Source organism: Doryrhamphus excisus, chromosome 11, assembly GCF_030265055.1.
Source record: "Doryrhamphus excisus isolate RoL2022-K1 chromosome 11, RoL_Dexc_1.0, whole genome shotgun sequence".
NCBI lineage: Eukaryota > Metazoa > Chordata > Actinopteri > Syngnathiformes > Syngnathidae > Doryrhamphus > Doryrhamphus excisus.
Window position 1 is genome coordinate 16,825,090 of NC_080476.1, and position 26,608 is coordinate 16,851,697.

General features: G+C 40.2%; 4 protein-coding genes and 1 long non-coding RNA gene across 8 annotated transcripts; 2 read left to right on the plus strand and 3 right to left on the minus strand.

Annotated features, from left to right (window-relative positions):
* Positions 1-61: 61 nt before the first annotated feature.
* LOC131138258 (four and a half LIM domains protein 1-like) lies at positions 62-9,439 on the minus strand. The gene is made up of 7 exons (XM_058087052.1): positions 9,290-9,439; positions 8,986-9,065; positions 2,345-2,507; positions 1,255-1,429; positions 676-845; positions 429-615; positions 62-254 (listed from the first exon to the last, which is right to left on the minus strand). The coding sequence occupies exons 3-7, from the start codon at positions 2,498-2,500 to the stop codon at positions 103-105; spliced, it is 840 nt and encodes a 279-aa protein (XP_057943035.1). The 5' UTR covers positions 2,501-2,507; positions 8,986-9,065; positions 9,290-9,439; the 3' UTR covers positions 62-102.
* A 924-nt stretch (positions 9,440-10,363) lies between these two features.
* LOC131138722 (sodium/hydrogen exchanger 6-like) lies at positions 10,364-19,083 on the minus strand. Of its 2 annotated transcripts, XM_058087906.1 has the most exons (17): positions 18,464-19,083; positions 17,973-18,172; positions 17,819-17,896; positions 17,293-17,369; positions 17,069-17,181; positions 16,830-16,935; positions 16,536-16,640; positions 16,248-16,389; positions 14,600-14,705; positions 14,437-14,525; positions 14,232-14,345; positions 13,915-14,026; positions 12,879-13,032; positions 12,715-12,745; positions 12,548-12,636; positions 12,254-12,359; positions 10,364-12,000 (listed from the first exon to the last, which is right to left on the minus strand). In XM_058087906.1, exons 1-17 carry the CDS (start codon positions 18,741-18,743, stop codon positions 11,677-11,679), a joined length of 2,226 nt encoding a protein of 741 aa, XP_057943889.1. In that variant the 5' UTR covers positions 18,744-19,083; the 3' UTR covers positions 10,364-11,676. The 2 variants fall into 2 exon arrangements, with proteins under 2 accessions (XP_057943889.1, XP_057943890.1); XM_058087907.1 differs by lacking the exon at positions 16,536-16,640 and having other exon boundaries at positions 18,464-19,080.
* A 675-nt stretch (positions 19,084-19,758) lies between these two features.
* LOC131137983 (cytokine receptor common subunit gamma-like) lies at positions 19,759-23,308 on the plus strand. 2 transcript variants are annotated; one of them, XM_058086503.1, is made up of 8 exons: positions 19,759-19,918; positions 20,387-20,465; positions 20,544-20,713; positions 21,763-21,896; positions 21,978-22,143; positions 22,266-22,368; positions 22,508-22,568; positions 22,675-23,307. In XM_058086503.1, exons 1-8 carry the CDS (start codon positions 19,855-19,857, stop codon positions 22,888-22,890), a joined length of 993 nt encoding a protein of 330 aa, XP_057942486.1. In that variant the 5' UTR covers positions 19,759-19,854; the 3' UTR covers positions 22,891-23,307. The 2 variants fall into 2 exon arrangements, with proteins under 2 accessions (XP_057942486.1, XP_057942485.1); XM_058086502.1 differs by having other exon boundaries at positions 21,763-22,143; positions 22,675-23,308.
* On the minus strand, positions 21,502-25,006 carry LOC131137987 (uncharacterized). The gene is made up of 3 exons (XR_009132013.1): positions 24,917-25,006; positions 21,984-22,113; positions 21,502-21,868 (listed from the first exon to the last, which is right to left on the minus strand). It is a non-coding gene; the product is annotated as an uncharacterized LOC131137987 (long non-coding RNA).
* snx12 (sorting nexin 12) lies at positions 23,882-26,208 on the plus strand. Of its 2 annotated transcripts, XM_058086506.1 has the most exons (5): positions 23,882-24,274; positions 24,949-25,044; positions 25,499-25,623; positions 25,746-25,836; positions 26,188-26,208. In XM_058086506.1, the coding sequence occupies exons 1-5, from the start codon at positions 24,095-24,097 to the stop codon at positions 26,191-26,193; spliced, it is 498 nt and encodes a 165-aa protein (XP_057942489.1). In that variant the 5' UTR covers positions 23,882-24,094; the 3' UTR covers positions 26,194-26,208. The 2 variants fall into 2 exon arrangements, with proteins under 2 accessions (XP_057942489.1, XP_057942488.1); XM_058086505.1 differs by lacking the exon at positions 26,188-26,208 and having other exon boundaries at positions 23,884-24,274; positions 25,746-26,120.
* The last annotated feature ends 400 nt before the right edge of the window (positions 26,209-26,608 follow it).

Genomic DNA, 26,608 nt, shown 5'->3' on the forward strand with positions numbered 1-26,608 from the left:
CTAGTTTAAGGCAGCATTGAAATAAAGACATCTTAACACCATCATGTAAGGAACTGTGCAGTTTTAAATTTTTTTTTTTTTTTAAACAAGCGAGTTTCTTTTCTAATTGCTGTCGCAGTCTGGACACAGGATGTCCCGCCCCTTGGTCACAAAGGGCTTGTTGGACAGACTGAGGGAGCATCGCTTACAGTTGAAGCAATATTCATGCCATGAGCCTCCCTCATAGGTCACCACGTTCACTCCTTTGCCGAAACCTGAGCGGGAAAAGGAGAGCGAGGTCAGGCGAATAGAACATATTGGAGTATGTACCGTATTGACACTAACGTAAGACGTTAGTGCCCTGTGTGCCCTGTGATTGGCTGGATGAATGAATGAATGAATATTTTATTCATGTTATGTGAGTGACAGGATGGAGACTTAAAAGAAACCTGTGATGGCCATTTGGCAGCCGTTGCATTTCTTCGCCACTGTGTTCTTGTAGCAGTCCACACAGAAGACGTGGTCCTGGTGGGTGGTGAAGCTGGACCCGGCCAGAGGTTTGGAGCAGGAGCTGCACACAAAACAGTGTCCGTGCCAAGGCTGCTCCTGGTAGTTGACTCCTCCTGACATTATGGGCTAGAAAGCACAAGGCGGAGGAGTCAAACACGGGAATATATTGCCGTTTTGGTCTCGTACCTTTTTGCAGGAAACGCAGATTTTGGCAAACTTGTTGTCATAGCAGGGGCTGCAGTAGACGTCGCTCCCTTTGGAGACGAAGCTCTGCGATCCCATTGGTCGTTTGCAGTGGCAACAGGTGAAGCACTCATCGTGAAAGGAGTTGCCTTTGTACTCCACACTCTCTGTGCCTGCAGAAAAGGACACATGGAGGCCATAGTAGCCGCCTTTTTTCCCCACCATTTTCTCGACACAACATGACATTTTTGGAGAACCTGTACCCCCTGCAAGGGTGTTTTGCTTAATGCTAGTCAGGTTTTTCCAAGCAATCTTGCAGAAATTTTACACACATACGGTTGTCAGAGTCGGTAAGGATGTACCACTCTCATGAAAAGGTTGATTTAAGTGTATTTTTATCAACGTCCCCACTAAGTAGTGCTTTTATCTCCTGATGTTGCAACGATACAAGTTGATATTAATAATAGATTATTTCACTTCTTAGCATTTCCACATGTGTCTCTTTACAAAATATCAAAATGGCCTTTGCATCTTTTCATTTTTCCACTAAAATGTAGAGCGCTTAATGTCTTAATGTCTTACCAGCCAGTATGGGTTTATAGCAGGCGTGGCAACGTGGAGCCTCCTCCCTGGAGCAGCACTTCCCACACAGGATGCGATCATCCTTGGTGGTGAAAGGCTCCCTCGCCAGAGGCTTATAACACTTTCCGCATCGGAAACAGTCCTCATGCCAGAATCGTCCCTTGTGACTCAGCTCCTAAAGCGAGGGGGGGGGGGATATGAGACAGGTGTACCATACATAAACGCCACGGGTAACACCTCAATTCAACCGCTAAGTCTACCATAGTTAGTTCTATAGTGCGTGATCTTATAATAACAAATCACTCCCGTCCTTTTTATTATATAGTATCCAGTAGCTTTATGTACCTCTGCATGCGCTATAAAGGGATCCCAACGACGTGTTTACATGAGGTGATGATGCAATTCTCCACTCATGCATTAATGCTTCAGAGCACAGCAAGGATCACGTATCACATATGACAATGCACATGCATAGTTCAGTTGTAAATGTGAAAATAATAATCAAGTTTATGGTGTTATATTTGTAAATAAATAGTTATTCTGATGTACAACAACCTATTTTTTTAGTTATCGTTTAGATATTTGAGCTGTCACAAAAGCAAAAAGTGTAATGCTTGACTTTTTGTTTTGTTTATTTTTATTTATTATTTATTATTACTTTTGAAAAAAGAGTATTGCTTCTTTAATAACTCAATGCTGTGTCACTAAAATTTATTCTCATAAAAGTAAGACATTTTTCATTTAATATTTTGACTTTATCCTTGTAAAATTCCAGTTTCAATTCCTGTTCTTGTAAATTTCCTATTTTAATAGTTCATAGTTTACTTGCAAATGTGAAAATAGTAAAGTTTATGGTGTTATATTTGTAAAGAAATAGTTATTCTGATGTACAACAACACATTTTTTTACTTATGTTGGCATCGTTAAGATATTTCAGCTGTCACAAAAGCAAAAAGTGTAATGCTTGAAATGTAGATTTCCCACATAAAGGCGGTCTTCTCCCTTCTTTTTTTTTTTTTTAGTCGGGAACAATTATTTTCCTAAAACCTGTCTTCTACTGACTAAATTTCACAAACAGCCTCTCTCCAACCTTTGACTCCACAGAGATGGGTCGATGGCATTCGGCGCAGTTGTTGGCACAGAACTTGGTGTGGCAACGCACACAAACTGGGCGACCCTCGTTGCGGACAAACTTCCTGCCCCCAAGGTCCTCCCGGCAATAGAAACAGTGCACGTTGGCGGCCATCTTTAATCTGAGGACAACAACAAAACAAAAAAAAACAGTAATCACTACTGAAGTGAAAGGATGTCACGTGCATCACTATAAAGCAGGGGTCTCAAACACGTGGCCCGCGGGCCAAATGTGGCCCGCAGGACACTAGTTTGAGGCCCCCGCCTTGATATGAAAGTTTAATGTTAGTGCGGCTCGCGCAAGTTTGATATGGATGCTGTATGGTATCATGTACCCAGAAAAAATTATTACGTTTGATTAATGTTCATGTTAAAGGTTAAATAACTGTTAATAGTTATCCTCCCTATCCGTGTGGAAGTGGTAAGTTTTTGGCTATTTAAGTTTAAAGGAAATAACTTGAAGGCTACCGTTTAGGTCGCTAGCTCTCTGCGAGTTAGCAAGTGTCTCAAGACCCTGCAGTTGCGCAATATGTTGTAAATAAAAAGAGTATAAATGTGACTATAGTCGTGTTTTGTCATGTCTACAGGGCTCTAATAATGCTTTGTTCATTTTAATCTGAAAAAAATAATTTGTCTACCCACCAACTATATGTGGTTTCTTAAGTTTTTATTATTTGGTGTTTTATTATTATTATTATATTTATTTATTTATTACTGATTGATTGATTTTCTTTATTCTTGATTTGTTTATTTATTTTTCATCATATTTTGTGTAGAAAAATAAAAAGTAAGATATTTGAGAACAGTGGAAACCAAAGCGAAGTTTTTATAAGATTTTTGTTTTTAATAAATGCAGGTTTTTTTTCTTTTTTTTGGAAAACCTGACCCGACCCGAGCTCCAGTGGCCCCCAAGTAAATTGAGTTTGAGACCCCTGCTATAAAGCAACAGAATCATGTGACTTCACAAAGGTGATTGTTATACATTACATTTCATTGATAAAAGTAGCAATCCCGCAAATTACCACTAGAGGGCTCTAGAGATGTTTGTACAGAACACTAGGAGAGCTCCTGCCTTTGTGCGTGTGTGTGTGTTAAATACCCTGGCTCAATACCGGTCATTGTGGCCCTCCGTGTCCTCGTACTGCACTGACAAAAATATGTAATTCTGCTTACCCCCCCCCCAAACGGCTGAAATCGATCTTTACAGGTTACGCATTTTGATGTCGTAAATTAAGACTAAAAGAGTAATATGTACATTTAATGTGTCCCCCTGTAAACCTCTAATGGCAAGTCCGCCCCGATCATCACTATAAAACTGGGGGGGTGCAATTTGCAGAGTACTACTTATTTTAAGTTTCTGGCATCCTGACCTGCAATTTACGCACCAAAGTAAATGATATGTTTCTTATGCAATACCCTGTACAGTCAACAGGGGGCGGTGGAAACCACACCACACCATTAAAAACATTTATTCATTTTCTACCGCTTATCCATACGAGGGTCACGAGGCGTGCTGGAGCCTATCCCAGCTGTCTTCGGGGTAACACCCTGGACTGTTGGTCAGCCAATCACAGGGCACATATAGACAAACAACCATTCACACTCACATTCATACCTATGGACAATTTGGAGTCGCTAATTAATCTAGTATGTTTTTGGAATGTGGGAGGAAACCGGAGTACCCATGCAAACTCCACACAGAGATGGCCGAGGGTGGAATTGAACCCGGGTCTCGTAGCTGTGAGGTCTGCGCGCTAACCACTCAACCATCATGCAACCCACCACTAAAAACAGAGCATTCTTAATCAGCCTGAATCTTAATGACAAATTCAGGTATAAAAACAAAAGAGCGGGTTTGATGCCTTGCATCGTTCTTGTACACGGTGTCTGAAAAGTCAGTCTGGGGAGGCAATTGTCCTAAAAATGGTGCCCTGAATCACCACATTTGTGCCCATAAATCAGAGGAATGCAGCGAGAAAGACTTTTTTTTTTTTTTAAGCGCACTCACATATTTGCCACATCAAGTTCTTGTTGGCTAACCGCGGGGAATTCTGTTTCTATCTTCTTAACATCTCACCTTTGCTCTTTGCTGTGAGGACATTTTTATGTCCGTGTGATATTCCGGAAAGAGCTCCTGTAAGTGTATTTCTGTGTGTATTGTAAGCCCACATACTGAATGACTAGTATGACTCATGTGGTCAACATCCAAAGTTAACACAAGGTCTCTCACACACACACACACACACAAAGGCCACTCCCGAGGAAACAAACATGAAAAACCACAAAATGAACCACGTACATACCAGCACACTCGAGAAGTTCTACTTTCTAGTAGAATGGTAGCACACACAAAAAAATAATAATAAGCATGCTGTTAGAGCTAATTTCGCTTATACACTCTTAAAAATGCTGGGTTAAAAACAACCCAATATGGGTTTTCCCAACCCAGCGCTGGTTAAATATTGGACCAACCTCGCGTTAGGTTATTTTAACCCAACAAGTTGGGTTGGTTATCTTAACCCAACAATTGGGTTGTTCATATGACCCAACGCTGGGTTCATATTTACTACACTGCTGGGTTATTTCAACCCAGCAAATTGGGTTGCCAATATACCATGTATATATATTTTATTTTATTTTATTTTATTTTATTTTATTTTATTTTATTTTATTTTTTTTATTTGTATTTTATTATTTGTATTTTATTATTTGTATTTTATTATTTGTATTTTATTATTTGTATTTTATTATTTGTATTTTATTATTTGTATTTGTATTTGTATTTGTATTTGTATTTGTATTTGTATTTGTATTTTTATTTGTATTTGTATTTGTATTTGTATTTGTATTTGTATTTTTATTTTTATTTTTATTTTTATTTTTATTTTTATTTTTATTTTTATTTTTATTTTTATTTTTATTTTTATTTTTATTTTTAATTTTAATTTTTAACGTAATGGAAATCCCAACCCAGCAGCAAATAACTTAGCACCCAACAGAGATAACCAGCAAATTGGGTTCTCAGAATACCCAATTCTATAAAAATTACCCAATTAAATGACCCAACAGGCTCAACCCAGCGGTTGGGTCAAAAAAACAACCCAGCGTTTTTAAGAGTGTAAGCTACTCTTGTACTGTATACAGTAAACACTGAAGAGAGTGCATTAAAAAATATATGTATAGCTCTTCTAGGGGACTGACAAGCACATTTGTGCAAGATTTGAGCAGGATTGGTGAAAAAACATGGCCGCCATCAAACAAAATGTCTTTGTAGGACTTGTTGCCGATAGTCATTTAGAAAACAGTAAAAGCAGTGAGCTTCTTCTTTTACACTTTTTTTTTTTTTTTTTTTTACTATGGCCACAATTTGACCCCGGAACAGATTATTTCTATTATTACACAAGGACTTCTATTCATTCCATTGTAACTGGTGACCTATCATTGTAAAGAAAGCAGTCAAAGACAGTAAATATTTAGATTTGGTCAACAAAGACCGCATTAAGATAAAGCATATAATGAGATGCTTATCTCACAGGAAGTACTGGCTGACAGGAAGCGAGACGGATTCTGTGCAGGTTGGGAGAAAATAAATCACATTTGACGTCATTCCTACAAGTCTGAACAGCTTTTTTCTTCCTACCATAAAAGTTCTTGTTTTTTATTATCATGCATAAGTGGGAGGGTAGAGCTGTGGGGTGTTTTAAATTGTCCCTGAAATCATCATAAATTAGGATAAAAGGACATATTAAATCCATAAATCCATATTATTTCTGTGGGAAGACATCAGCAAGGAGTGACCATGCACGCATTTGTCACATTTGTGTGCACGTAGCTGACATTTGCGTGTTGTGTTGTGTTGGCATGACCTTATCGCTGAAGAATGTGCTGGAACACTGAAGAAACAGGAAGTCTCCATCAGAATGGTGTTGGCACAATCCAAACACACACACACAGTATTTATACATCCAAGACAAGATTTTTAACATTACTTTAAAGAAAATTACAATGAAAAATTATAATTACGCTCTTCTGCACTCTGTGTGTACATGCTACCGACCCCGCCTCCACCCACCGCGACAAAGAAACTGTACGATTGACAAAAGGGCTTACTACATTCATGCCGTTGTTCTATGCAACGCACACGGCAAGGTGCTGAGACCAATACAGGAGTGAACTCCTTTCCTGAGGAAAACAGACACGCATGTACATGGCCATATACCGAAACCGGCAAAATTATCAAGTTCATTTTGATTTATCAGATGATTAATAATTTTTTTTGTTATTATGCCAGGCCCACAAGACTTTTTCTTTTATGAGCGAGAAACCTTGTAACGTTTTAGTCTCACGAGAGCTTGTGACAACCTTAGGACTTGAATATTTTTTTTCCCTTACCTTTATTAATAACATTCATTCATTCATTTTCTGCCGCTTTTCCTCACAAGGGTCGCGGGGGTGCTGGAGCCTATCCCAGCTGTCTTCGGGCGAGAGGCGGGGTACACCCTGGACTGGTCGCCAGCCAATCACAGGGCACATATAGACAAACAACCATTCACACTCACATTCATACCTATGGACAATTTGGAGTCGCTAATTAACCTAGCATGTTTTTGGAATGTGGGAGGAAACCGGAGTACCCGGAGAAAACCCACGCATGCACGGGGAGAACATGCAAACTCCACACAGATATGGCCGAGGGTGGGGATTGAACCCTGGTCTCGTAGCTGTGAGGTCTGCGCGCTAACCACTAGACCGCCGTGCCGCCCCTTATTAATAACAATTAATTTAAAAAAAAATTAGAAATACAATTTTTTTAATTACTTTTTTTTGAAATACAATTTTTTAAATTTTATTTAAAGTTTATTAATTTACCCAAATGCGTTTATTTGTACAACTATTTTTTTGTAATTAAAGTAAAATGTATATTTAATTTTTTATAGTGTATATATATATACATATATAGGCGGCACGGCAGTCTAGTGGCAGAAAATGAAGTGAATTCATGAATATTGCAAAAAAAGTACAAAAAACACTAACATTGCATATATAATAATTTTAAAAATTACTTAAAATATTAATTTAGATGTATTTTGATTTCAATTAGTTTACATATTTTTATTACATTTTTTAACAAATTTTTAAAAATAATTTTATTACTTCCACCCTCAGCCATCTCTGTGTGGAGTTTGCATGTTCTCCCCGTGCATGCGTGGGTTTTCTCCGGGTACTCCGGTTTCCTCCCACATTCCAAAAACATGCTAGGTTAATTGGCGACTCCAAATTGTCCATAGGTATGAATGTGAGTGTGAATGGTTGTTTGTCTATATGTGCCCTGTGATTGGCTGGCCACCAGTCCAGGGTGTACCCCGCCTCTCGCTTGAAGACAGCTGGGATAGGCTCCAGCACCCCCGTGACCCTCGTGAGGAAAAGCGGTAGAAAATGAATGAATGAATGTACCCTAAAAATATTTTATTTTTTTGGAGAGTAATTATAAGTCTTGCATGAAAATGCGAAAATAATTATAACACTGAATGAAATGGATAAAAACACACAATTAATGTCCTGTGAAAGTATGGTTCAGATTTTTTTAACACAGAAATCCTGATTTGTATCATAAGGAAGGAATAGTAAACACTATGTAGCAGATGGCCCAAGTAGTACATGACTCTACTAGCTCCTCATACCATTACAACACCAATAAATACGACCATTACACAATATTTGAAACCGAGCCATATGTTTGGTTAAACATTTCTGCTCCAGATAAGCTCTAAAAAAAGTTAATTTGTTTTATCTGGCACCAGCGAGACACATTCCTGAGAGTGGGATACTGTCGAGTCGGACAAAAGCTGCATGATCTCACACACACACACACACACACACACACACACACACAAATGGCAAATACATGACGACTTTAACATATGAATGACCAATTTCCTTAAACTATGGATGACATTGCATCACACTGAGAAGAAAACCTCAAAACATAACAAAAATGGTGGTTCCATGTGACATGAAGTGTCGCCTTGAGGCGCCAAACTAACTCCTCCGGACGCCTTTTCGCCAAGAAAAACACTCCACATAGAAAAACAATTTTTTTTCAAGCGGTAGCAAATGATTTAGCGTCAGTTTAACGGTTAAAGCAGACGTCTGGATGAGCTTGCAGAGATGGGACACAAATCATAAAAGGGGAAAAAAAAAAGGAGTATGTTTTTTCATAGGATGTTACTCAAGTCTGCAAAACAACTTTAGTATTCTGAGGCGTTTGTTACCTATTATAGTGGCCAGGTGCTCAACTACAGAGAGTACCAGGTCAAAAGGGCCTCAGGTTTGAACCTCCTGACAGCTTTGAATTTTTAATACAATGGTTTTGATTCTAAAGCTACAGCTAAAACATCTCCTAATGCTATTTTTTACTGTTGCAGACAATGCCTGCTGTACGCCATTTAATAATAAATTGCTGTACAGGAATGTTAATTGACCTTTGTGTGCATTTTCCTGGCCTGGGTGAGCGAAGAGAGGAAATTCTGGAAGTTAACTGGAAACAGATTGGAAGACTTGAGTCTCAGTCACTCTCACACACACTTGCAGATTACTTACAGAGACAACGCCCCATGCAACAACTTTTAAGGCTTATTTCCTCTTCAGATACCAAAAAAGCTGGTTTGGCAAGAGTGGATCTGTAAGGAATAACAAGATGTGTTACATCATCATCATCACCATCATCAACATGGAGTACCAGCTAATGTACACATGGTGGAAGCTCCTGTTTGATGTCTAATAACACATAACGTATTCATTTATACAAGTACTGCATATTCCATTGCATGCAAAGAAGCACTAACATTTGTTTTCTGAAAGCACGTCATCAAATTACTAAATTTTTTTTTGTCCTCCATCTTACCGGTTAAAGGTCGAGTCTTGTGTCCGGTTAAGTGCGCCTCTCGCCGGGCATCAATCAGCAACGGTCGTAACTTTGACCCTCCGGCTTCATAAACACGTCTGGGATCGGGAGCGTCTGCTGGAAGCAACCAACCAAAGCACAGACCGGAAGTGGCTTCAAAATAAAAGATACCGCGACCTCCGTAAATAAAGGGAAGTGACATTGCAAAAGCTTAGACCGGAAGTGACTTCAAAATATAAGAGCGGAAGGAAACTTTCAAAATAAAAGTTAAGTGTAGCCAAAAAGACTCAGCAGTCGTTTGTATTTATTTTTGGTACACTTGCAAGAGGTCTGACAAGACAAAAACAGGAGGGAATGAATCAGTAAAATGTGTTTCCAAAAAATGAAAATCACATACTGTGTAATGATTGTTTTCAGTTTGGTTTCTACAAATAGCTATTTTGTTTTAATAATATACATATTTAGTTCATGAAGCGTTCATTAAATGACATGACAAAAAGTACCATATCAATTATCTTCTTTGCACAATTCATACACACATGATTACAAATCCATACCATATTTCCTTATGGGCAAGCCATTTGTAGAAAAATCATTATTCCGATGAACATCACTACTAAGAAGTCATCAAGACTTACATTTCGAGGGATACGTTAGTAGTCAGTGTTAAAAGAAAAAAAAGACACTCTTCACGGGTTCGAGTCCACCAAACTAGAGAGATGCCTCAGTGCAATGCAAAGCTGGAAACACAGCAGAGGAGACAAAGTAGACCATGTTCTCCATACACCGGAACCACATTGTTATATTTACAAGTCAGTCAGTACACAGTGTCACATATTGGTAACGTTTTTGTCATTTCCACAACTGTAGTGTTCACATTCAACAGCAATCAAGAGTATTACTAAAAAAATGGATGATGGATGACTCCACAAATCAAACTAAATTGTACAAATCTACACGGAGGATTTTCCATTTCCTGTAGGCACTTGAATTCACAACAGTGGAGCCAGCCCTCGTTCCAAACAGCTGTGTGACAAGCCCCTTTCACATCGCCTGTAAAAGCTGGCTTTTCCCCCCCCCCACAGCTTTGCTGCTGTTCTGTGTGAATGACACGGACACAGAACAGGGTCCGGCAATTGTCCTGCTTCTACGGAAGCAATGGTATTTATGCACCTGTGCTTTTTAGACAGAACCCAGAGAAGGTCATGTGACTTAAGACGCAGGGTGACGCCACTTTATACAAGAATAATTGTGTGTTTTGTCAAATTGCTTGGCTACTAAGCACTACATAAGTACGCAGTCGACATAGTGTACTGAGTGTACAGATGGAAGTATTCCATTTGAGCATTTCGATCAACCCCCTTCACACACAGATCTGCAAAAACACTTAAAGTTGCGTCTTTGCAGATGAAATGGAATCACTTTTCCGACAATAGGTCTTAAACTCCACACCCATGTCCTGTCACTGCGATACATCATCCTTGCACACAGGCTACATCCCGCCTCTGTTATGGCTGAGAAGCTAATTTTGAGGCCTGGAAAATTGCCGGGACATCTTTGTCTTAACCATTCCGTGTGGGTACCGTTTATATAGAAGAGTGACACGCAGCAAAGTGGCTTTTACAGGCTGTGTGAAAGGGGCTAGAGACCTTTGACACATTACACCAGATGCTCACATCACCTAATCATTTTGTGGGGGTCATGATGTTTTGCGTGAAAGCGCAGCAACATCCGGTCTTTTCCGGGTTCTGTAAAAAGCCGAGGTGATCTCAGATTTTGCAGGAAGTCTGTGTGAAAGAGGCTTTCATGTACGTTTACAAGCTTGTAAAGTATCTTGCTACATTACCCAAAGCATTTTTTTTTGTTTGTTTTTTCCCTGCACGGACACAGACACACACACACCGCAAACCCTACCCATTCGCACAGTGCGACCCTTTCGCGATGCCTTCGAGAAAATAAAGGTGCATAATCCATAAAAGAATAAATAAATACATAAATATGGAGGACGCAACTGTGGGAAGCAATTTAACGTTCAACCAAACCCGTTCGGTTGTCAGTAGAAGGTGCACTTGTTCGACAGTACCTGACCTTGCGTGTAGGGTCTTCACGTTCAAGCTTACAGTAACAAACCGTTCCCTCACCCAGCTGACAGCGAGACGATCCTGGGGACGTGAGATGTTAAGGGACGAGAACAGTGAAAGCAGCGGATTATTCCATTCATAAAATAAAAGAAAAATGGCTATGATTACGTGAGCATAATGTATTTTGCGTACACGTTACTTCACTCGTTTATGAACCATAAAATACATTAAGCTCCCGTAAATATAGCCTGAACACGCCCCACCACTTTGAGACAGCAAACAAGTTGAAAACAAGAAGCTGTAATCTTACAGCCTGTGCCTACGAGGGTCCGAGCGAGGCGGGGACGGCGGCGGAGGCAGGGTCACGGTGGTCGGGGGATCGGCCTGGTCGTTCATGGGCAGGACCAAGCGGGTTCCCCGGATGGATATTTCATGCTCGGTCGTGGCCAGCTCGTGATCCAAACCCTCGTCAAACGGGCCGCCTGCCGTGCTGCCGGTGGATGAACGGTTACGCCTGACGGCGGCGGAGCCCGAGGCGTCCGTGCTGACAGTGACGTCGGCGTACATGGAGCTGACGCTGGCGTCGTTCAGGATGAAGTCGGAGTCGTCGTCGTGAAGCTGACCCTCATTCTGCCGTGAATTTGCACAAAAAATGTCTATATGAACTATACATAGCATTACTATGATATAGAATATGTATGCATTTACATAAGGTGGTGGTACAGTTAGCATCACATTGGACATGAAAAAACTGTTGTTTGAACTTGAACAATAATAATAATAAAGGTTTCGCTTTCCAATGTATTTTACAAATAAATTTCAGATTTGTGATAATTATGTATAATTGCTAAATGCAATATATGTTGATGCTGCATGTTCAAACCTCATAAGCTTGCGGGCTGGTAAGGCATCGCGCCAGAGGTCCACAACAGGCAGGCAGAGTAGCAGTGAGAGGGGGGCCGCTGTGGGTCAGGAGGGGTTTCAGGTAACTGCACAAAAGGGTGTCAAGGACCACAACATAAAAAACACCTCAGGATATCCCACAGCATGGCTGGCCTTGTTCCATCATGAGGATAGATGTTGCCTGTGCTTTCTACTTGTATAGTGCGCCCTCTGGTGTTCAAATTTTGCATTGTTCCAAATGTGTGCCCTCAAAAATAGGACATAGGAAGGATACTTGTGATCGAAGTTGTACCAAATCCTGAAGGGCCATGCGCTCTCATGCTTGGTGTTCCTCCTCTGCGACCCGTCCAACATTCCAAAACTCTGTCAGGCACAAAATCCCAATGCTCTGCTCTTAATTTCACACAGGAAAAGCTAATACAGTTCTCAGTCTGTACTTACAGAGTGTTCCTGATCAGAGTCCACGCCCACGCTGCGGGATTAAAAAAAAAAAGGAAAGAGAAGGACATGCTGGTGACTTTTAAGGAATTAAAAAATATCAAAAACAATCACAAAGGGCGGGATAAAGACTGGAACAGGCTTGCGGATGTGAAGCAGGCCCTTACGGAATGCTCATGAAGGACAGCATGGGCATGGTGCCGCCTCCACAGATCCACACGGTGAAAAAGACAATCAGTAAGGTGGTGGAGAACATCATCTGACGGGCGTAGGTGGCCGTGTCTCGGATAGAGAGGGCAAAGGTCATGGCCCCGCGCAGCCCTGGGGGAAAACACAACGGCAGAGAAAATGTCATGTGTCAATATTTTCGTCTATATAGTAGAGTCTATCTACAACTGCTGTGTATATCACAATAAAAAAAAGATTAAAAAATGCATTAAAAAAGGAAAATACAGTATAATTACAAACTAAATTAAAAACAATGAAAAATATAAATGAAAATAAAATTAAGATATATATGATGAATTAATTTTTGTGTTTTTTTTAATGTTTATTTAACATTATTAGAGCCATCAAGACATGAAATAGTCACCTTTACACCAATATATTAGATATTATCTGAGAAAATAAGCCATTTCCGACAGTTTAGCTTGTAAGGGAGAAGAATAAGGACAGGAAGTGACATAGAGCTGAGTTTTAGCACATTGTGGTCTATGGACGCAATTATTATTATTATGATTATTGTGTTGTTATAATTGTGCCTGTTGTGACATCATTTAAACTCATAATAAAAGCCTGTTGTTCAAGTCTGTTGCTTCGGTGGTGTTGTTTAACAATTACTGACACCTAACGACCAACATAGAAAATACTACATTTACAAATTGTGGTCTTAATTGCTTTAACTGTATTTCTATTTTAGTGCATTTAGCCATTTTATGCTTGAAAATACTTAATTTGGGTAAAAAAAAAAAAGTATACAACTTGCAACTGTATTTGTATACAACATATACAAATATGAATATATTTTGCTAATAATAATAATAATAATAATAGGTCATAGTCAATATAGTGAGAGTCAACTGCATATTTTCCAACATTCTCCATTTAAAAAAATCAATTAATCAATGTCATAATTCAACTCTGAAGGTACTCAAAAGTGTGCGCTCGAGCTAACCAGTGCCCCACCGTCATCCTCATCATTACCTGCAAACATCATCACATGCTGAAAGTTAGAGCCGATCTTATTCTTGCGGCCCAGGTTGAGCAGGAAAGACAAGGGGTAGATGTTCGCCGCCCTGCCAAGAAACACCGCCACCTATAGTCGCAATGAGGTCAAGGGAAACGATGCACTTAGTGGGAACGTTACCGGCTCTAATAATAAATCCATTGAACATAAATAAGGTCCAATTTTTCTTCTCTCCTTCAGGAGTTAGTTCTTATTTTGGTGTCAATGAAGCCCACCTCAATGGGAGTGAATCACATTGAATCGTTGGTGATGTCGCTGCTGAGTTAAAGGATACAAAAGCCCCGATGATGAACAAAGGGTTGAAGACATGCGACTGGAAGGAGAAAAGTGTCAAGCCCATGTAGGAGAAGATGAAGTTCTCCGCCAAAAAGTTGAGCAGCTCAAATAACTGTAACATTGAGAAGGCAGACAATTCATTCCAACACATTGGCAACAATTACAGCATCAAGTCTTTCTGAATACGATGACAAACGACTCACCTGTTTGGTTCGATCTTGAGAGTCCCGAGAGAGATTGTTGTAGGTGTAGTGAGCCTGGGTGATCCCGCAGAACAGCACGGCGACAACACCTGGATTCACACACATTAACCACATGACCAGAGAGTTTACATTGAATCGAAATCATTTATTGCAAATACGTCACCGGTAAAGCCGCACGCCTCGGCCAACAGGAAGGTGCTCCAGGACATGAGGACAAAGAGCGCCGTCTCCAGCAAAGGAAAGTCCCTCAGCTTGGTGAACTTGGTCACGTGATGGGAAGTTAAAGAGAAACACCTGAAGAATCTGTGATACTTTTTTTCATAACAGAACAGGAAGTGGTGAACCTCTTCATCTTTTTCTGCTCTTGAGCCAGTTAATAGAAGGCTCAAAGTTTGAGTTTGAAGAAAGAGCATTTCTTGGAAGCTCAATGCGGTGGGCCATTGGCCAATGAACTGATCTGCTGGGAAGAAATTCATTATGGGATATTAGTGTATATTTCTTAGCTAACCTTTTCAGTGTTAGTTGCTGCGTGATGATTTTAGTCTTCCATCTAAGATGACCGATCGCGATCATGAGATCATGTCGCATAGCTTCAACAGATCTTTTTGGTTTGCATCTTATGAAATTTGTGCCATTATTTTATGAGTTAAAACCTTATTTCTGAAGTTATTGACTGGTTTCATTTTGCACAGCGATACACAGCAACTGAGAAAACATTCACTATGGTTCTTGTGCTCCATGTAAGCTGGTGTTGACTTCAAATATAATCTACACGGTGCAGAAAGAGAGATTAGGCAGCCTGGAAGTGATGAGGCATGACCACCTCTTGCCATGGCATGTAACGCACATAACGATTTAGAATATACAGTAAACCTCTGATATATATCGGATATATCGGATTCAATTGTTCCCACTGGTTTTGTCCGATATAAGCGAAATCTGTTATATGCGTATACCGGCAAATGTCCGTTTTACGCATATATTGGATTTATATCCGGTATATGCGTAAATCGGATTTTATCCGTTATAAAAAGGCACTTCCTTGACTATGTTTCCAATGTACCTGGACTGGGCAATGAAAAGAGACGTAAGGTAATGAGAATTTAACTTTATTGGACTCTGAGCATAACAAATTGTTAATTAAGCTAGGCCCTGTTACGCCCGTCAGGCCTTTGTTATTTCCAATAGTGAGGTTAAGATCTCATTCACTGCTGTGCTAGTATTATTGACGTCACTCACTTTTATATTTGTCCTAAATCTGGAGCCAGGAGAGACAATAGCCAGTGACATCAACAAGATTAGCATAACGATGCGGCCATCCGATATATGCGAGGGAAATTTAATGGAAATGCATTGGAACGGGACTGGAGATTTTGTCCGAAATAGGCGAAATCCATTATAAAAAATCTGATATATGCAATGAATTTTTATTGGAAATGCATTACAGAAAAATCGGTTCTTTTTTATCTGTCCGTTGTGAGCGAATTTCCGATATATCCGAGGTTTACTGTATACTTACTAGGGGTGCCAGTCACAAGATCTTGTGAGATTAATATCTCCTGTTTAGACAAGAGTTGTCTCATGAGAACCACAGGCAGGAAAGTACACACAAACAACAGCACAACAATGAAAAAGGAACCTCTGTTGCAAAGATAATAAATTAACCAACAGTACAGTAACACTATCAGAGACTACTGCTCCACACTGTAGTGTATGATTGCTTACCGCTTCAGTGAAATAGCATAAAGGCTCATGGAGCCAAACTCTTTTCCCAAAAACAAGTCACAACAGTGATGCGGGTCCAAGGATATCAGTGCCGTAACCACTCCGGTGGCCACTCCGAGAGCAAACGAACCGCTGAAGACACCCAGGAAGATGCCAAAGGACTTGAGCAAGGCCATGGCTTCAAAGCTGTGACTGTTGTCCCCGGCGGGCTGGTACGCCACAATGGAGCTGAGGGCCGGACACACAGGATAAACGTGCAAACATAATTATAAAAGATGGAAGTGGTCAAATAAAGCCAGCTCCTTTAATGGTGCCCTATTATTCAAATATACCCTATAAGTCACCACAACCAATCACACACCCCAAACACCCACCGAGGAATTCCTGTTTGGTTCCTTCCTAGCCATGCTGCCTCGCCCTCGGTGGGCCGCACAATTCTAGCTCCCTGTCTACCCTGCTTGTCCAAGTGGAGGAGAACACTGCATACATACGTACGTATGAGTTGGTGATGGCAGATGGATGAATGGATGGCCAGCAATGGAATGACAGGGACTTGTGTTAGTATGATGAGTGAAAGATGAGTAGTAAGATATGTAGCGGTAGCCTGCATGTGTGCCAAATGTGGGGTGAGTGTGTGAGTGTGTGTGTGTATATCGGGGAAAACTTACGACGAGAGGACGATAGCCACAGCATCGTTGAGAACGCTCTCACCAAAAAGTAAAGCATACAGATCCACGTCTACTTTCAGCTCGTTGAAAATAGCCAAGACTGTCACTGCAAAACCAAAGACAAAAAAAGATTCAGACGACAAGTCCACCATGCTTAAGGGCATTTGCATGTGCCATGACTTTATAACACAATATGTCAATAAAGATCGCTGGGTTTTAATAGTAGTGTCGTACTGTACCCGGGTCCGTTGCCGACACAATGGCCCCAAAGAAGAGGCAGTCTGTGAAGTAAAACTCTCCGCTCAGCTGGCCCACCACTTCCATAAAGGACACAAATCCATACATGATGAGCCTGGGTATACAGACAGAAGGCATTAAATGAGGATTTTTACCGATATGACTAAATAAATAGACGCAAGGAAAAGCTAGAAGACCTTACAGTGTCATTTCAAAGAAGACTTACCCAATAATAAAGCAGGATATAACAGTACCCACAAATGCGTAGGCCAGGATAGAGCCGATGTTTCGGAAAAAATGCCTCTGAAACAGATAAGGGATAATGCTTTATTGAATAAGTAAAAAAAAGATCTAAAACAATGTTCATAAAGTCAAATTAAAACAGAAACAATATGTTTATCAAAGATCCTCAATATAAGATGAGTTCTCTGCTGTTTTCAAGCAAGGATATGATTTTTTTGTTTGTTTTTGGAAAGTGACATGCATGTGCATTCAATTTCTGCGCCGATACTGGGTAAACATTTCGGCTGGTATTTGTGATACCGATCTAATATGATGTGCTGCTTTGCTTTTTAAAAACGCCTTTTAAAATGATTTTCAGATGTGAAAGGATCCCAGATATACAGTATATATAAACGTCACCTACAAATACTCATAATATAGGATCCATACAATTGTATTATTATTATTGTATTGATATTGTGTCTCTACCATGGTTAGGTAAGAGTTTATGAGCGTGGAAGTCTGCTTACCCGTTTTAGACTGTAACCAGCATGGAAGATGATGGGGGGCAGCAAGATGTTGAAAAAGACTTCTGGGTCAAAGGTTACCTGAGGACAACAAAATGGAGCAAATTATCAATGATGCGATATCTAATGTCTCAAGAAGATCTACTCTTCCACTTGCCTTTCTCAGCATCTCGTCATCCTGCACTTGGTGACCTTTGCCCCGGCTGACTTCGCCTTTCAGGGTGTACTCGTAGAATCGCCCGCTGACATTGACCAGCAGTGTGGCGGGACTGGCATTCACCGCACAGCCCTGGACCACGTCGCTCATGCTTTGAGGTACATGGACGCCGAACCTCAGGATCACACCCACCAACAGGCCTTTAGGTGGTGAAGTACATTTGAGTACCAATGCAAAAAAAAAATTTGAGTTATCAAAATTGTAAATAATTGTATCTTTGTATTTTTTGGACCTGAAGAGGAACAAAGCAATGTCAGTTGTTTCTGAACCCATGTAAACTACAACATATTCTTTGTGTTATTATGGCCGCCCAGTATAAGCTGTCAAATTAGCTTAGTGCTTAGTATACATTAGGCGCTAACGGAGCTAACAAGTTAGCATGTAGCATTTGTGTCAAACGGTGCTCAGCTTGGACGAGCTAGCGTTCTTACCGTATATCATAGCAAGTCCTGTTTCGTGCAGGAACCTAAAGCGTCTGTGTTTGAACAACCATATAGTGAGAATGGTGAGAGTCAGGAGCATGATGAATATGAGCAGGTTGGCACTGTCTTGTCGGTGGCTCTCTTCAGCCATCCTCTCTGTAGCGCCGTTGTCCATCGCGTTGCCCTCGCCTCTCCCGACGAGGACGAATGCCAAACACAAAAACGGCAGCGACCAATGCGCCTTCGAGACTTTATTGTCTGGAAAGCACCTCATTAGCGGAGATGCCATTGCGGTTATGGGCTAGCGTTTGCAGGTAACTGCGTTACCTGAGTGGCAAATCGGTGAAACCAAAACAAATGTCATCCCTTTCCGATGTGTTAAGAAAATAAAACTACAACTTCCGGTTCTTCGACATAAAAGTCTAAACGTGTGACAAGCACTGTACACATACAGTACTACTGGCTCTACCAGACTTGCTAGCGTTTGTGTCCTCTCGTCTCTCTCCTTAAATTTACGTAGTTTGTGTATACGTTACATTTTCTGATTAAGTTAATAATTGTATTTTTGCAGAGCTGCTGGAATTTGGAGATTAATAAAGCATCTATCTATTATTTCACAGCCGATGTTGGTCCATGACTTCCGGACTATTATCGAAATACATTTCTGGTTCTTCAAAATAAAAGTGTCAAGGGCCCTCTGGTTTTAAAGCTAAATATAAATCAAAACACCAATTTCTTTCTCCATTTTTGATCAATATTTGCTCCAGCTTGTATGTATTTGATATATTGATTTAAAAAAATGTATTTGGAAAATATAATATGTGACAAAGCACCACACAATAAGATTGAGACTCGCCATTGTTTCACTTTGTTTACAAGCAAGATAAAACAGGAAGTGCATAAAACTGGTTAGACAAATGAAATTGATTAGTTCCTCCTAAAATTACTCTACTCTTTATTACTTATGTCTAAAAATATGAATTTAAATGCAGGTTGATATCATCCAATCTAATATCCTGAGATATTTGAGTTAATAGCTGTATGTTTTAAGCCATTTCCTCTGACAGGAAACAAAAACCAAAAGAGCAGTCACATGTGTACAAAGTGTTATTATTCGTGTTCACCTGAACATTTTGTAACGTTTCAGTGCTAATCAAAGAAATATGGAAATCTAAAGAAAGTCTAAACAGGAGGAGTAATGTATTGCAGCCCTGTAGACTTTATGTTCTATAAATGTTATATTGCAGTATAGCATCTGTTTACATGTCGACCTTTTGACAGTTTCCGCTGACAGGAAGCAAAAGACAATCTCCCCCACCCCCACCAGATCATACAAGTGACACATTCAGATGTAGATTTCAACCTGAAATGAAAAAAAGTGTCTGTTCTTCTGCTCCACGATGCTGAATACATTGGTTTTAATCATCTGTCTGGCAGGAGCTATTTTTGCCGAAGAAACTCCAGGTAAGAACTTAATTAAGTTAATTTGTTTGGATTTGTCTGAGAATTTCCTTAAAGGTCAATTTACTTTATGATGTTTTGTATTTTATGAAAAATTATGTTGAGGAAGTATCAAAAGAAGTTAACAATGGTGTTACAAAACTAAAATACGTAAAACTACAACCCTTTGAAGACAGATACGTACGTCATGGAGAGGGAAGGTGTGATCATGTTAGCTTCTGGCATTTTATAGGTACTACTGGGATGAATAAGTGCTGTGTAGTACAATCATCCCTCATTACATCACGGTTCGAATACATAATAATAAAAAACGAATATGGTCTGTTTAGTGTGGAAGTGGTACTTTTTTACCTGCTTATTTTGTCCTTCTTCCTTTAGATGAGTTGAGAAAAATACATTGGGGGGCTAATTAGTTAGCTGGGTATACAGAATTGCTTTTCTTGGTCTGTGATTATCATTACATCTGTCCAGATGTCGACTGTATTGTGTTGCATCTCGAGGCTGTTCACTGTTCCTGGAATACGACGGTCAATCACACCTTCAGAAGCTGGTAGGTGAAAAGATCATAATCGAAAATGACTCTACTATTTGTACGAATAACTACTTTCTTTTTTTTTTTTTAATACAGGTTCCATTCCGAAAATATCACAGTGTGTGAGCACTACCTGACACAGAAAGACAACAATGTAAACAACGGCTGTATTCAGCCATACGGGGACAAAGGAAACAGGTTCTTGACATTTTACACGCAACTGGATCACAGTAATTATGTGAAGGAGCACGATCTTATAAAAAAAGGTAAGGCTGGGCTATTGTATAACGCTGCAGCAAATTAAGTGCTAATTAAAGGAATTCTAACGAAGGTGAGTACACCCCTCACATTCCACTAGGCATTTGTATTACTGTATATATTGTAAAGGACAATACTATAGAAATAGTATAGTATAATTATACAAATATACAATTTTGTCTAAATTGTAAATAATATTGTCTAAATAGCTTGCAACACAAATGAGTGGCAAGTCATTGCTCTGAGGCTGCACGAGTGCTGCTGGCAATGGGGGAGCTGTGGGTCATTGAGGGGAAACATGAATTCTAACATGTACAGTGACATTCTGAAGCAGGAACCGTGTCAACTCATTTTCCGTTGATAGTAAATCTACTGCTATTAAATACATAAATACTACTATTAAATACAGACTTTTGAAGATGTCATCAGTTTGGGTTTAACTTACACAGGGCGCTTGAACCATCAACCACAATGCTCTCCAGTTGGCGGGTCGGCAGTGGTAGCCAGTCAATGCCCGTCTCCTCAAATTAAATTAAATATAAATATAAAATAATACAAAAAAATTAACATAAGATATAATAAAATGCGGTCAAGTGATTAGCGTGCAGACCTCACAGCTAGGAGATCAGGGTTCAATTCCACCCTCGGCCATCTCTGTGTGGAGTTTGCATGTTCTCCCCGTGCATGCGTGGGTTTTCTCCGGGTACTCCGGTTTCCTCCCACATTCCAAAAACATGCTAGGTTAATTGGCGACTCCAAATTGTCCATAGGTATGAATGTGAGTGTGAATGGTTGTTTGTCTATATGTGCCCTGTGATTGGCTGGCGACCAGTCCAGGGTGTACCCCGCCTCTCTCCGAAAGACAGCTGGGATAGGCTCCAGCACCCCCCGCGACCCTCGTGAGGAAAAAGCGGTAGAAATGAATGAATAATAAAATGTCTGCTGAAATAGGAGGGGTGTACTCCCTTTTCTGAGCTTTGACGGTCATTGGCCACCAGTTTAAAAAATGCCCATCCGCCAAATTAAAATAATATTTAACTGTATGTTACCTACGCAGTTAAGTTAAATCCACCAACCAACCTGACTGTTCAGAATGGAGCCGACTCAAATCTGTGGTTTTACTGGAATCAGACTTTTGCATCTTGTGTGGAAAGTGAGGTTCGCTATAGAATCAATGACAAGAAGTGGGCTGTGAGTAACCTAACATACAGTATATGCTCCTCAGCGTCTTGCTTTGTCATCTATAGATTATCTTCTTATCAATTCATGCAGACTTACTCGGTCATTCCGGGGAAGCAAAATTACTGCATTAACTTGCCCTCCAGCCGCTCCCGGTATGAGCTTCAAGTGAGGAGCAGAATAGAAAAAACTTGTGGGAAGTCTGACTTCTGGAGCGAATGGAGCGAGCCTGTGGTGTGGGGATCCAACAAAGACACAGGTAAGGCTGAACAAAGACATTAAAATATTATCAGTATTTTACACCATTGCATTGTTGGGATCATGTCATTAGACAATAAATTAGTATTTATTTATTGAACTTTTCCAACCCCTTTCCAACAGAAACCGATCAAGCACAGAGCTCCATGTTTGTGTGGATAATTGTGTACATTTTGCCTCCAGTCGCACTTGTCCTGATGGGCATACTTCTGCTGCAATACGAGCGGTGAGTTGTCATATTAGTTTAGTCGTTGATTAGATATGCATTAATCGAGACAAGCTTAAGTGGTCTGGAAATGTACTGCATAAAGCGGATGCCAATGAACTGTTGTTGACGTGATAAGCTGAAAGATGGTCCCTTGCAGGTTTAGAATCCACTTCATTCATGTGGTACCCAAGCCACTCCTGATACTGCACGACATTGAAGTAAGTAGCATCCAGAAATACTAACCTTAATCATACGGAATACTGTAAAAAGTACAGAAGGTCATGCCAAATTGCTCATATACGTGCATATTCATTTTTTTTTAAGACTTGGCATCAATTCTCCAAAGGCTTTCAAGAAGGTTTAAAGACCGAATACCATGAACATGCCTGCCCTGTTCGAGAATGCTGCCAAGATTCCCAGTTTGACAGCCAGAGCTCCGACGGTTCCACTTCCTCTTTTGACACTGAGCAAACTGACTACTCCTCTTCCAGCACCACTGTCCCCACCGCCTCCACTGAGGAGCATCTGATTTCTGATTAGAAGAAATATTAAAGTCTCGAGTTGAGTTTTGCATATGTTCTTGAGTTAGGATTAGGATTGTGGTGGTCTATCTTGGAAATGCCTCAGCAGTTTCTATGCAAAACGTATCACTGTCAGACCAGGAAATTAAGGAAGTAAAACCACTGCTTCCCTGTGCTTGCTTCTCAGTTCATGCACTTCTCCTGAATACAGTATATCACTTTTGAATAAACTCCCAACTGAAGTCACAAAATGCTCCAATTTTTTATCAAGAAGCCTTTTTAGATTCATTGACTCGAGTCAGCGGACTTGTCAGAAACACAGCAGACTCAGATGTAGCGTTTTTGGCAATCGGTTGTTAAAAAGAGCAGAGTGCTCCTGTCATATATAGGATCTTTGACTTCTGTTCTGTTCAGTAACACATTAAAACCGTGACATATAGAGGATCTTTGACGAGCGTCTCAAATTTTTGAGAATTGGTTTTGCAGCTTTAGTGTTTTCAGATATTTTTGTCCAAATTTACCTCGGTATACTATAAGTATGATTACCAGCATTTCATTCATGTCAAAGGTTTTTTATTGACATCAGTGTCAGTATTTGCAGTGTTGACCCTTCTTTTTCAATTCACTTCTGGGCCAAATCCTTACTTATGGCAGCCCATTCTTGCATAATCTTGGGAGTTTGTCCACATTTGCAGGTTTTTGTTTGCCCCAAACACTTCAGGAGGACTGACCTTCTCAAAAGGATTAAGGTTTTGGGTACCATTTTAATTCATGGCTGTGTTCTTAGGAGTATATGTGAATTACCATCATAAAAACTGAGGCAGCAGACTTTGTGAAAATTAATATTTGTTTTTCTCAAAACTTTTGGTCAGCAGAGCGTCCAGGTTCTTGTGTTTTACGTTTTTATTTATGTCATTAGTGAAGTAGAAATATGGCAATATGACAAAGCTTTGCATTGACATTATAAACAAAATACGTAATTATGTCCTTAGTTTAGTGTTAAGGTGTGCCACACGGTACGGAACAAGTATTTTCCTCCTTCGGGAAGGGTGGGGCGCAGGGCGGCTGGCCCCCGCTAGAGGAGAAACTCCAGTCGGCTAGTTCCTGAGCTGAACCCGTCAGCTACAGCAATTAATTAATGTCTTGTCGTGTGATATTTCCACATTGTCGGCGCACCCACTTCACTTTTACGCTTATTCGACTCTGGTAGTCTGAAAAAAGAAATGCAGCCCGACAAAATGTCAGAGCCTGCGGTGGCCGACACTCGCCGGCTGAATTCCAAACCCCAGGACTTGACGGACGCTTACGGTCCACCCAGCAATTTTCTGGAGATAGACGTTTTTGATCCACAAGTCGTTGGAATCGGACGGCAACGATACACAATATATAAAGTTAGAATGCGGGTAAGTGTTCAACAAGAAACCTTGTTTAGCCTGGCATGCTAATAGGGGTACAGTGTTTGCTAGCAATGAAGCTACTTTAGCCCCTGTGCTAAAGTGGCTGTGAGGTTGACTCGACCCGCCACATGTGCGTCAAGTCGGGTTGGCAACCGAACTCGAGGGCCGGGGATTGCTAGCGGCCTAGTTCAGCCGGATGTGCGTTGTTGTTGTTGTTTGAACTGTGTGTTAAAGTTTTACACAACACTCTAGGAAACGACTCCACTTGTAACCATGCCACTGGCGTCGAGTATATGAAGGAGCAACTATTATTTTTTTTAGATAATTTGAGTAATTACGACTGTAGGAAACACTGCTGTGCTAGGCTAACAGTAATTAATGCAGTTGCACTGCGAATGAAAAACATAGCTATGTTCTGTCTCGCTACACGAATTCTGAATTCAAATACACGTTTGCGTTCTGAATTCAAAACATGTACTGCATTACTTTTGCAACACACTTTGTGTGATGTCAACTGTCCGTGGCAATGACTCCCAACAATTTCAGGTAGCTAACTAGCAGAAATAGTAAAAGTGTCAGCTGCTTGTAACGTTACATGTTACCATCATAGTGACGATTTACTAGGGTCACATGTTATCATTTGCTAACCTGCTGTGTCGGCTGTTCTTATCTTTATTCAGACGAACCTTCCTATTTTCAAGCAGAAGGAGTCCTCTGTGACCAGACGATACAGTGACTTTGAGTGGTTAAAGAAAGAGCTGGAAAGAGACAGCAAGGTGAGTACGGTGAGGTTCATGACTGGTGAGGCACTGACTCCTTTCATAACAAAAAGAGAATAATTATCCACTATTGTTAGAAAAATGTTTTCAGACCCAACTGAAAAAAAACTTTTTAAAAGTAATCGGGCCTGACTCGGCATATATGCTGTTTTTCTGCAGGACATAACCACATAATTAGTATTTCAGTCAGCATAGGACAAACACAGGCAACCCAGGCACACAAAATGCAATTGCGGTTTTAAAAAAAAAAAGGCCATGGACCAGAAGCTAAGCAGACAACTCTAGCAGCTAACTGCCACCGGAGAGTGTGAAAGCCAGGCAAAATGTGTAAACAACGATGACAGAAAAGTCAAACTACAATGAGATTGAAACGTGACCTGAGAAGTGATGATAGTGTTTTGTTTTTTTTTCACAATTGGACATAAATCTAAATATGCATGATTTCTTTCAGATTGTAGTACCACCTCTCCCAGGTAAAGCCCTGAAGAGACAGTTGCCGTTCCGTAGCGATGAGGGGCTTTTTGAGGAGTCTTTCATTGAGGAGCGGCGGTTAGGCTTGGAGCAATTCATCAACAAGTAAAAGAACTACACTCAACGGACGCAAAATAGATAAAACTATACAAAGTTGTAGCCCTATTTCATTTAATCTGCTAGCTTTATGGTTAAATTCTTGTAATTTTGTGCATCTGTTTCTATAGAATTGCCGGTCACCCTCTGGCTCAGAATGAACGCTGTCTCCACATGTTCCTGCAGGAAGCCGAGATTGACCGTAACTACATTCCTGGAAAAGTACGACACTAGCGGGGGGGGGGGGTAAATGGGTGGGAGGTGGTTGTTTAAGGGTAACATCTTCCGGGATGGATGTCACTCCGATTGTTGGAGTATCTGTCTGTGTATTCCGGTGGCTTCTCTCCTGCTTTTGTTTTATATACTGTACAAACCTAGATGTAGTTTGATTGTACAGTGAACTTCTTGGGTTTTTTTTAATGCTAAATGCTACATTTTCCCACCTGAGTGTCATAAATTCATGATTGCAATATAATGTGAATAAAGTAGAATAATGTGTAAATAAGTGCATTGGTGTGTGTATCATATGCATATTTCTGATCCTGTTTTGTTCTCTTTGTGTGTTTGTTTTAGGTATGAGTTGACGTAAGTGTGCTTTATTTTAATCCTTTCCTGCAAGTTGCATGGCATTTTTAGCTTTATAAATCGATAACTATTTTTAACCCTGACAAAAAAAACATTGCAAAGATGAGAGCATAGTCACGATGTGTGAACTATGAAGTAGTTAAAAAAAAAAAAACAACACATTTGCTTCCTAACCAATGCTGATACTTGAATCACAGTCAACTGCACGAATAATCGCCGCCTGCATGGCAAACTTGCACGCTTTTAGTTAAAATTTTGCTGCAATTAACTGTTTGTTGTTGGCTAACTTTGATGTCCTTTGCGTATTTTCTGTTGCTATAACTTCCCTTGTGTTTCACTTGAAAACGAGCAACCCATAGCATCAATAAAATAGCTTTCTACGATGCATGTCATTACTTTACATCATTAG